At 49.7% G+C, this 11,792-nt stretch overlaps 1 protein-coding gene across 1 annotated transcript in view; it reads left to right on the top strand.

Annotated features, from left to right (window-relative positions):
- Nucleotides 1–11,792, top strand: part of LOC311138298 (glutamate receptor-interacting protein 2-like) — a gene marked incomplete at both ends in the record, with an annotated part of 64,575 nt that overhangs the window by 12,484 nt on the left and 40,299 nt on the right. The window contains 2 exons of the mRNA XM_084172977.1: nt 4,168–4,313; nt 5,005–5,085. Of these exons, the coding sequence (XP_084029103.1) occupies nt 4,168–4,313; nt 5,005–5,085 (227 nt within the window). The remainder of the gene's footprint in view (nt 1–4,167; nt 4,314–5,004; nt 5,086–11,792) is intronic.

Genomic DNA, 11,792 nt, shown 5'->3' with positions numbered 1-11,792 from the left:
CTGCTGTAGCTCTGCTGGCCTCCAAAGCCATTCTGTAAGCTATAATAACTCTACCCTCCTCTTCATCTCAAACCAGCCATGTCCTGCAGAACAATGATGAATCAGCAATACAGCTGACGTGGGGGGGTGTGTGAGTGTGTGTGTGTGTGTGTGCCACTGTGTGCGTTTGCGCATATCCGTGTGTGTGCATGTGCGTGTGTGTACAGTAAATTGAATCAAAAAGAATCACAGCACCTCCTCCGATGCATCCTCGATCTGATGAAGAGTGCGTTTGTTTCAAACTCTGCTTTCATATTTTCACCTCTATCTTTCTCCCCCCCTGTCTCTCTCTCTCTCTCTCTCTCTCTCTCTCTCTCTCTCTGTGTTTCTGTCTCTCCCTCTCTCTCTCTCTCTCTCTCTCTCTCTCTCTCTCTCTCTCTGTGTTTCTGTCTCTCCCTCTCTCTCTCTCTCTCTCTCTCTCTCTCTCTCTCTCTCTCTCTCTCTCTGTAAGTCTGGCCTGTTCACTCTCCAGATGATTGGTAATAAGATGCATGTGCTCTGCTTCCCTGGAGGTTACTGTATTCATTAAAACACAATGTCTTAACTCAGCAGCTGTTCTTTTCATTTCTGTCTTGTTTCTCTGACTGTTACAACTGAATAGTACAAATCCAAACAAATTGATTTCGATTTTGATTTTATTTGAATAATTAAATAATTAAATGTTCTACTGCCTGCTTGACTCCCAGATCTTCTTATGAAAGTGACTGGTAAAAATGATTTTTTTTTTCTCCAATTTCAGCACTTTGCAGACCCTATGTTTTCCTGCAGACCCTATGTTGTCTTTACAGTTCATATATGCCTGCAGTTGTCACGATCGTCTAAAGGAGGAGACCAATGCGCAGCGTTGCGAGTGAACATGATGACTTTAATAAGAAAAGCACGTCAATACAAAACAAAAGAACGAAAGTGAAGTCCACAGTACAACGACTGAAACACGGAACAAAAACCCACAACCCACATACGAACACAGACAGTTTAAATATGGCTCCCAATCAGAGATAACGAGCCGACAGCTGACACTCGTTACCTCCGATTGGGAGTCACACACTACAACAATCAAGAACCTAGAAATAGACACACAGAACTCCCAACCTAGAAATAAACGTGACAGACATGCAAACATACAAAATCACCCAAAACCCAACAAAACAACATACACCCTGGCTCAAATACACAAGTCCTGGAGCCAGAGTGTGACAGTACCCCCCCCTAAAGGTGCGAACTCCGGGCGCACCAGCATACAGTCTAGGGGAGGGTCTGGGTGGGCGTCTGTCCACGGTGGCGGTTCTGCCCCTGGTCGTGGTCCCCATCCCACCTTAGTCACCACCCGCTTCCCTAGCCTCCTCCACATTACCACCCCCCAACTACACCCCACTGGGTTAAGGGGCGGCACCGGACTAAGGGGCAGCACCGGACTACGGGGCAGTACCGGACTAAGGGGCAGTACCGGACTAAGGGGCAGTACCAGGCTGAATGGCGGATACTGGCTGGACGGCTCTGGTGGCTCCTGGCTGGTCGGCTCTGGCGGATCCTGGCTGGACGGCTCTGGCGGATCCCGGCTGGACGGCTCTGGCGGATCCCGGCTGGACGGCTCTGGCGGATCCCGGCTGGACAGCTCTGGCGGATCCCGGCTGGACGGCTCTGGCGGATCCCGGCTGGACGGCTCTGGCGGGTCCCGGCTGGACGGCTCTGGCGGATCCCGGTTGGACGGCTCTGGCGGATCCTGGCTGGACGGCTCTGGCGGATCCCGGCTGGACGGCTTTGGCGGATCCTGGCTGGACGGCTCTGGCGGATCCTGGCTGGACGACGGATCTGGCTGCTCATGGCTGGCCGACGGATCTGGCTGCTCATGGCTGGCTGAAGGCTCTGGCTGATCCCGTCTGGCGGAAGGCTCTGGCTGCTCCTGTCTGGCGGAAGGCTCTGGCTGATCCGGTCTGACGGAAGGCTCTGGCTGCTCCTGTCTGGCGGAAGGCTCTGGCTGATCCTGTCTGGCGGAAGGCTCTGGCTGATCCTGTCTGGCGGAAGGCTCTGGCTGATCCTGTCTGGCGGAAGGCTCTGGCTGATCCTGTCTGGCGGAAGGCTCTGACTGATCCTGTCTGGCGGAAGGCTCTGGCTGATCCTGTCTGGCGGAGAGCTCTAGCGGCTCCGGTCTGGCGGACGGCTCTGAAGGCTCATGGCAGACGGGCGGCTTTGCAGGCTCAGTACAGACGGGCAGTTCAGACGGCGTTGGGCAGACGGACAGTTCAGACGGCGTTGGGCAGACGGGCAGTTCAGACGGCGTTGGGCAGACGGGCAGTTCAGACGGCGTTGGGCAGACGGGCAGTTCAGACGGCGTTGGGCAGACGGGCAGTTCAGGCGCCGTTGGGCAGACGGGCAGTTCAGGCGCCGTTGGGCAGACGGGCAGTTCAGACGGCGTTGGGCAGACGGGCAGTTCAGACGGCGTTGGGCAGACGGCAGACTCTGGCTGTCTGAGGCGCATCGTAGGCCTGGTGCGTGGTGCCGGAACAGGAGGTACCGGGCTGAGGACACGCATCTCAGGGCTAGTGCGGGGAGAAGCAACAGGGCATGCTGGACCCTGGGGACGCACCGTAGGCCTGATGCGTGGTGCCGGAACTGGAGGTACCGGGCTGAGGACACGCATCTCAGGGCTAGTGCGGGGAGAAGCAACAGGGCATGCTGGACCCTGGGGACGCACCGTAGGCCTGATGCGTGGTGCCGGAACTGGAGGTACCGGGCTGAGGACACGCATCTCAGGGCTAGTGCGGAGAGAAGCAACAGGGCATGCTGGACCCTGGGGACGCACCGTAGGCCTGATGCGTGGTGCCGGAACTGGAGGTACCGGGCTGAGGACACGCATCTCAGGACTAGTGCGGGAAGCAGGAACAGGACGCACAGGACTCGGGGAACACACAGGAGGCTTAGTGCGTGGTGTAGGCCCTGGTGGTACTGGACTGGAGACAGGAGGTGGTGCCGGAAATACCGGACCGTGCAGGCGTACTGGCTCCCTTGAGCACTGAGCCTGACCAACCTTACCTGGTTGTATGCTCCCCGTCGCCTGACCAGTACAGGGAGGTGGAATAACCCGCACCGGGCTATGTAGGCGAACCGGGGACACCATGCGTAAGGCTGGTGCCATGTAAGCCGGCCCGAGGAGACGCACTGGTGACCGGATGCGTGGGGCCGGCCTCATGACATCTGGCTCAATGCTCAGTCTAGCCCGGCCGATACGTGGAGCCGGAATGTACCGAACCGGGCTATGCCTGCGTACAGGAGACACCATGCGCTCTACTGCGTAACACGGTGTCTGCCCGTACTCTCGCTCTCCACGGTCAGTCCAGGGAGTAGGCGCAGGTCTCCTACCTGACTTCGCCACACTCCCTTCTAGCCCCCCCCCCAAGACATTTTTGGGTAGTACTCTCGGGCTTCCAGCCTTGCCTCCGTGCTGCCTCCTCATATCGCCGCCTCTCGGCTTTAGCTGCCTCCCGCTCTTCACGAGGACGGCGATATTCTCCCGGTTGATCCCAAGGCCCCTCACCATCCAGAATCTCCTCCCATGTCCATGCATCCTTTATGGGAGTCCATAAATCCTGTGTAGGTAGGTCCTGTTGCCGCTTGACACGCTGCTTGGTCTTTTTGTGGTGGGTTTTTCTGTCACGATCGTCTAAAGGAGGAGACCAATGCGCAGCGTTGCGAGTGAACATGATGACTTTAATAAGAAAAGCACGTCAATACAAAACAAAAGAACGAAAGTGAAGTCCACAGTACAACGACTGAAACACGGAACAAAAACCCACAACCCACATACGAACACAGACAGTTTAAATATGGCTCCCAATCAGAGATAACGAGCCGACAGCTGACACTCGTTACCTCCGATTGGGAGTCACACACTACAACAATCAAGAACCTAGAAATAGACACACAGAACTCCCAACCTAGAAATAAACGTGACAGACATGCAAACATACAAAATCACCCAAAACCCAACAAAACAACATACACCCTGGCTCAAATACACAAGTCCTGGAGCCAGAGTGTGACAGCAGTTGTACACCCGATTGCTGCTGCTGTATGTTGCTGCTGACTGACAGATTGATTGATTGATTGATTGATTGATTGTCCTGACAGGTGCGGGCTGCTGCAGGTGGGAGACAGACTCCTGTCCATCAACGGAATCCCCACGGAGGACGGAACACTGGAGGAAGCAAATCAGCTGCTCCGAGACGCGGCTCTGACCAATAAGGTCTCCCTGGAGATAGAGTTTGACGTGGCAGGTTGGTCACTGGGGCTTAGGCCTCTCATTAGGCTATACGTACAGTATGTGAAAGTAATGAATTGATAAAAAGGTTGAAAAGCTAGCTAGACTAACAGCTGCAGGTTTGTCATCAGGACTCAGTAAGGTGGCCCTAAGGGGGCAAAGTAGTGTTTCAAATATACAGTATTAAGTTGATCCAATGGTGTGAGTAATGGTCTAATGGTAATCGTTATAATGAGCAAGCCTAATGATAGCTTATCATTATAGTAAAGCATTTGCATGTCTCTGTTGCACACCACTAATTAGAGTAATTGCTGCCCTTTCAGACAGCAAACTGATTAAACATATTTTTAATTGGGAACGATAGGATGTAATACAGCTAATGATTTACCTTATGGATGAATCCCAAATGACACCCTGTTCTCTACACAGTGCACTACTTTTGATCAAAGCCCTATAGTCCCCGGTCAAAAGTAGTGCACTACATAGGGAATAGGGTGCCATTTGGGACACATATTATGCAATCTACTGTAAATAACTTGAATGTTCCTGTAATACTGTGCCAGTTCTGATGTGGGCTGTGTGTGTGGTGTGTGTGTGGTGTGTTGTGTGTGTGGTGTGGTGTGGTGTGTGTTGTGGTGTGGTGTGGTGTGGTGTGTTGTGGTGTGGTGTGGTGTGTTGTGGTGTGTGTGTGGTGTGTTGTGGTGTAGAGTCGGTTGTGCCCAGTAGTGGAACGTTCCACGTTAAGCTACCGAAGAAGAGAGGGGTGGAGCTTGGTATCACCATCAGTGGTAAGGTTTAGTACACACACACAAAAACACACACACACACACACACACACACACACGCACACACACACACACACACACACACTTCCTCTACCATCATGTCTAAATGATCTATCCTCCTCATCGACAGTCAGTCTAAACTATTTATCCTGTTTCTCATGGAAGTGGGTTTATTTTCAAGATCACTAGACCACCCAGTGCTACTCCATGGAGAGGAGTGGGGCTTGCATCCCAAATTACACCCTATTTCCTATATAGTGCACTACTTTTGTTCAGGGCCCATTGCACTCTGTAGGAAACAGGCCCCACTCCTCTCCATTCTCCCTCTGTCTGCAGCAGACTGACTGCCTTGGGAACACACCCAGCTCCTACAGCTATGTTTATGCACAACATTTTCTCCCAAGCAGCTATCTGAAGGGTTGTTGACTTTATTAAAGGGCGTGAAGTATATCTCTACTGATCTGCTCCCTGGGTGTTCTCCGTGAAGTATCACTCTACTGGTTTATTCCCTGGGTGTTCTCCGTGAAGTATCACTCTACTGATCTACTCCCTGGGTGTTCTCCGTGAAGTATCACTCTACTGGTTTATTCCCTGGGTGTTCTCCGTGAAGTATCACTCTACTGATCTACTCCCTGGGTGTTCTCCGTGAAGTATCACTCTACTGATCTATTCCCTGGGTGTTCTCCGTGAAGTATCACTCTACTGATCTTCTCCCTGGGTGTTCTCCGTGAAGTATCACTCTACTGATCTATTCCCTGGGTGTTCTCCGTGAAGTATCACTCTACTGATCTATTCCCTGGGTGTTCTCCGTGAAGTATCACTCTACTGATCTATTCCCTGGGTGTTCTCCGTGAAGTATCACTCTACTGATCTATTCCCTGGGTGTTCTCCGTGAAGTATCACTCTACTGATCTATTCCCTGGGTGTTCTCCGTGAAGTATCACTCTACTGATCTATTCCCTGGGTGTTCTCCGTGAAGTATCACTCTACTGATCTATTCCCTGGGTGTTCTCCGTGAAGTATCACTCTACTGATCTATTCCCTGGGTGTTCTCCGTGAAGTATCACTCTACTGATCTATTCCCTGGGTGTTCTCTGTGAAGTATCACTCTACTGATCTATTCCCTGGGTGTTCTCCGTGAAGTATCACTCTACTGATCTATTCCCTGGGTGTTCTCCGTGAAGTATCACTCTACTGATCTATTCCCTGGGTGTTCTCCGTGAAGTATCACTCTACTGATCTATTCCCTGGGTGTTCTCCGTGAAGTATCACTCTACTGATCTATTCCCTGGGTGTTCTCCGTGAAGTATCACTCTACTGATCTATTCCCTGGGTGTTCTCCGTGAAGTATCACTCTACTGATCTATTCCCTGGGTGTTCTCCGTGAAGTATCACTCTACTGATCTATTCCCTGGGTGTTCTCCGTGAAGTATCACTCTACTGATCTATTCCCGGGGTGTTCTCCGTGAAGTATCACTCTGCTGATCTATTCCCTGGGTGTTCTCCGTGAAGTATCACTCTACTGATCTATTCCCTGGGTGTTCTCCGTGAAGTATCACTCTACTGATCTATTCCCTGGGTGTTCTCCGTGAAGTATCACTCTACTGATCTTCTCCCTGGATGTTCTCCGTGAAGTATCACTCTACTGATCTATTCCCTGGGTGTTCTCCGTGAAGTATCACTCTACTGATCTATTCCCTGGGTGTTCTCCGTGAAGTATCACTCTACTGATCTATTCCCTGGGTGTTCTCCGTGAAGTATCACTCTACTGATCTATTCCCTGGGTGTTCTCCGTGAAGTATCACTCTACTGATCTATTCCCGGGGTGTTCTCCGTGAAGTATCACTCTGCTGATCTATTCCCTGGGTGTTCTCCGTGAAGTATCACTCTACTGATCTATTCCCTGGGTGTTCTCCGTGAAGTATCACTCTACTGATCTATTCCCTGGGTGTTCTCCGTGAAGTATCACTCTGCTGATCTTCTCCCTGGATGTTCTCCGTGAAGTATCACTCTACTGATCTATTCCCTGGGAGTTCTCCGTGAAGTATCACTCTACTGATCTACTCCCTGGGTGTTCTCCGTGAAGTATCACTCTACTGATCTACTCCCTGGGTGTTCTCCGTGAAGTATCACTCTACTGATCTATTCCCTGGGTGTTCTCCGTGAAGTATCACTCTACTGATCTATTCCCTGGGTGTTCTCCGTGAAGTATCACTCTACTGATCTATTCCCTGGGTGTTCTCCGTGAAGTATCACTCTGCTGATCTATTCCCTGGGTGTTCTCCGTGAAGGATATCTCTACTGAGCTATTCCCTGGGTGTTCTCCGTGAAGTATCACTCTACTGATCTATTCCCTAGGTGTTCTCCGTGAAGTATCACTCTACTGATCTATTCCCTGGGTGTTCTCCGTGAAGTATCACTCTACTGATCTATTCCCTGGGTGTTCTCCGTGAAGTATCACTCTACTGATCTATTCCCTGGGTGTTCTCCGTGAAGTATCACTCTACTGATCTATTCCCTGGGTGTTCTCCGTGAAGTATCACTCTACTGATCTATTCCCTGGGTGTTCTCCGTGAAGTATCACTCTACTGATCTATTCCCTGGGTGTTCTCCGTGAAGTATCACTCTACTGATCTATTCCCTGGGTGTTCTCTGTGAAGTATCACTCTACTGATCTATTCCCTGGGTGTTCTCCGTGAAGTATCACTCTACTGATCTATTCCCTGGGTGTTCTCCGTGAAGTATCACTCTACTGATCTATTCCCTGGGTGTTCTCCGTGAAGTATCACTCTACTGATCTATTCCCTGGGTGTTCTCCGTGAAGTATCACTCTACTGATCTATTCCCTGGGTGTTCTCCGTGAAGTATCACTCTACTGATCTATTCCCTGGGTGTTCTCCGTGAAGTATCACTCTGCTGATCTTCTCCCTGGATGTTCTCCGTGAAGTATCACTCTACTGATCTATTCCCTGGGAGTTCTCCGTGAAGTATCACTCTACTGATCTACTCCCTGGGTGTTCTCCGTGAAGTATCACTCTACTGATCTACTCCCTGGGTGTTCTCCGTGAAGTATCACTCTACTGATCTATTCCCTGGGTGTTCTCCGTGAAGTATCACTCTACTGATCTATTCCCTGGGTGTTCTCCGTGAAGTATCACTCTACTGATCTATTCCCTGGGTGTTCTCCGTGAAGTATCACTCTGCTGATCTATTCCCTGGGTGTTCTCCGTGAAGGATATCTCTACTGAGCTATTCCCTGGGTGTTCTCCGTGAAGTATCACTCTACTGATCTATTCCCTAGGTGTTCTCCGTGAAGTATCACTCTACTGATCTATTCCCTGGGTGTTCTCCGTGAAGTATCACTCTACTGATCTATTCCCTGGGTGTTCTCCGTGAAGTATCACTCTACTGATCTATTCCCTGGGTGTTCTCCGTGAAGTATCACTCTACTGATCTATTCCCTGGGTGTTCTCCGTGAAGTATCACTCTACTGATCTATTCCCTGGGTGTTCTCCGTGAAGTATCACTCTACTGATCTATTCCCTGGGTGTTCTCCGTGAAGTATCACTCTACTGATCTATTCCCTGGGTGTTCTCTGTGAAGTATCACTCTACTGATCTATTCCCTGGGTGTTCTCCGTGAAGTATCACTCTACTGATCTATTCCCTGGGTGTTCTCCGTGAAGTATCACTCTACTGATCTATTCCCTGGGTGTTCTCCGTGAAGTATCACTCTACTGATCTATTCCCTGGGTGTTCTCCGTGAAGTATCACTCTACTGATCTATTCCCTGGGTGTTCTCCGTGAAGTATCACTCTACTGATCTATTCCCTGGGTGTTCTCCTTGAAGTATCACTCTGCTGATCTATTCCCTGGGTGTTCTCCGTGAAGTATCACTCTACTGATCTACTCCCTGGGTGTTCTCCGTGAAGTATCACTCTACTGATCTACTCCCTGGGTGTTCTCCGTGAAGGATATCTCTACTGATCTATTCCCTGGGTGTTCTCCGTGAAGTATCACTCTACTGATCTATTCCCTGGGTGTTCTCCGTGAAGTATCACTCTACTGATCTATTCCCTGGGTGTTCTCCGTGAAGTATCACTCTACTGATCTACTCCCTGGGTGTTCTCCGTGAAGTATCACTCTACTGATCTATTCCCTGTGTGTTCTCCGTGAAGTATCACTCTACTGATCTATTCCCTGGGTGTTATCCGTGAAGTATCACTCTACTGATCTATTCCCTGGGTGTTCTCCGTGAAGTATCACTCTACTGATCTATTCCCTGGGTGTTCTCCGTGAAGTATCACTCTACTGATCTATTCCCTGGGTGTTCTCCGTGAAGTATCACTCTACTGATCTATTCCCTGGGTGTTCTCCGTGAAGTATCACTCTGCTGATCTATTCCCTGGGTGTTCTCCGTGAAGGATATCTCTACTGAGCTATTCCCTGGGTGTTCTCCGTGAAGTATCACTCTACTGATCTATTCCCTGGGTGTTCTCCGTGAAGTATCACTCTACTGATCTATTCCCTGGGTGTTCTCCGTGAAGTATCACTCTACTGATCTACTCCCTGGGTGTTCTCCGTGAAGTATCACTCTACTGATCTATTCCCTGGGTGTTCTCCGTGAAGTATCACTCTACTGATCTATTCCCTGGGTGTTCTCCGTGAAGTATCACTCTACTGATCTATTCCCTGGGTGTTCTCCGTGAAGTATCACTCTACTGATCTATTCCCTGGGTGTTCTCTGTGAAGTATCACTCTACTGATCTATTCCCTGGGTGTTCTCCGTGAAGTATCACTCTACTGATCTATTCCCTGGGTGTTCTCCGTGAAGTATCACTCTACTGATCTATTCCCTGGGTGTTCTCCGTGAAGTATCACTCTACTGATCTATTCCCTGGGTGTTCTCCGTGAAGTATCACTCTACTGATCTATTCCCTGGGTGTTCTCCGTGAAGTATCACTCTACTGATCTATTCCCTGGGTGTTCTCCTTGAAGTATCACTCTGCTGATCTATTCCCTGGGTGTTCTCCGTGAAGTATCACTCTACTGATCTACTCCCTGGGTGTTCTCCGTGAAGTATCACTCTACTGATCTACTCCCTGGGTGTTCTCCGTGAAGGATATCTCTACTGATCTATTCCCTGGGTGTTCTCCGTGAAGTATCACTCTACTGATCTATTCCCTGGGTGTTCTCCGTGAAGTATCACTCTACTGATCTATTCCCTGGGTGTTCTCCGTGAAGTATCACTCTACTGATCTACTCCCTGGGTGTTCTCCGTGAAGTATCACTCTACTGATCTATTCCCTGTGTGTTCTCCGTGAAGTATCACTCTACTGATCTATTCCCTGGGTGTTATCCGTGAAGTATCACTCTACTGATCTATTCCCTGGGTGTTCTCCGTGAAGTATCACTCTACTGATCTATTCCCTGGGTGTTCTCCGTGAAGTATCACTCTACTGATCTATTCCCTGGGTGTTCTCCGTGAAGTATCACTCTACTGATCTATTCCCTGGGTGTTCTCCGTGAAGTATCACTCTGCTGATCTATTCCCTGGGTGTTCTCCGTGAAGGATATCTCTACTGAGCTATTCCCTGGGTGTTCTCCGTGAAGTATCACTCTACTGATCTATTCCCTGGGTGTTCTCCGTGAAGTATCACTCTACTGATCTATTCCCTGGGTGTTCTCCGTGAAGTATCACTCTACTGATCTACTCCCTGGGTGTTCTCCGTGAAGTATCACTCTACTGATCTACTCCCTGGGTGTTCTCCGTGAAGTATCACTCTACTGATCTATTCCCTGGGTGTTCTCTCTGAAGTATCACTCTACTGATCTACTCCCTGGGTGTTCTCCGTGAAGTATCACTCTACTGAGCTATTCCCTGGGTGTTCTCCGTGAAGTATCACTCTACTGATCTATTCCCTGGGTGTTCTCCGTGAAGTATCACTCTACTGATCTATTCCCTGGGTGTTATCCGTGAAGTATCACTCTACTGATCTATTCCCTGGGTGTTCTCCGTGAAGTATCACTCTACTGATCTATTCCCTGGGTGTTCTCCGTGAAGTATCACTCTACTGATCTATTCCCTGGGTGTTCTCCGTGAAGTATCACTCTACTGATCTATTCCCTGGGTGTTATCCGTGAAGTATCACTCTACTGATCTATTCCCTGGGTGTTCTCCGTGAAGTATCACTCTACTGATCTATTCCCTGGGTGTTCTCCGTGAAGTATCACTCTACTGATCTATTCCCTGGGTGTTCTCTGTGAAGTATCACTCTACTGATCTATTCCCTGGGTGTTCTCCGTGAAGTATCACTCTACTGATCTATTCCCTGGGTGTTCTCCGTGAAGTATCACTCTGCTGATCTATTCCCTGGGTGTTCTCCGTGAAGTATCACTCTACTGATCTATTCCCTGGGTGTTCTCCGTGAAGTATCACTCTACTGATCTATTCCCTGGGTGTTCTCCGTGAAGTATCACTCTACTGATCTATTCCCTGGGTGTTCTCCGTGAAGTATCACTCTACTGATCTATTCCCTGGGTGTTCTCCGTGAAGTATCACTCTACTGAGCTATTCCCTGGGTGTTCTCCGTGAAGTATCACTCTACTGATCTATTCTCCTTTCTGCCTCTTTAAAAAATATGTTCTTCCTCTCCTCCCCTTTAAATCTTCTCCTCCCCTTTAAATCTTCTCCTCCCTTTTAAATCTTCT

The sequence above is a fragment of the Coregonus lavaretus genome, assembly GCF_964263955.1.
Source record: "Coregonus lavaretus genome assembly, chromosome: 12".
Lineage (NCBI taxonomy): Eukaryota > Metazoa > Chordata > Actinopteri > Salmoniformes > Salmonidae > Coregonus > Coregonus lavaretus.
The sequence above is the reverse complement of the archived record's forward strand: the minus strand, read 5'-3'. Positions and strand labels throughout refer to the sequence as shown.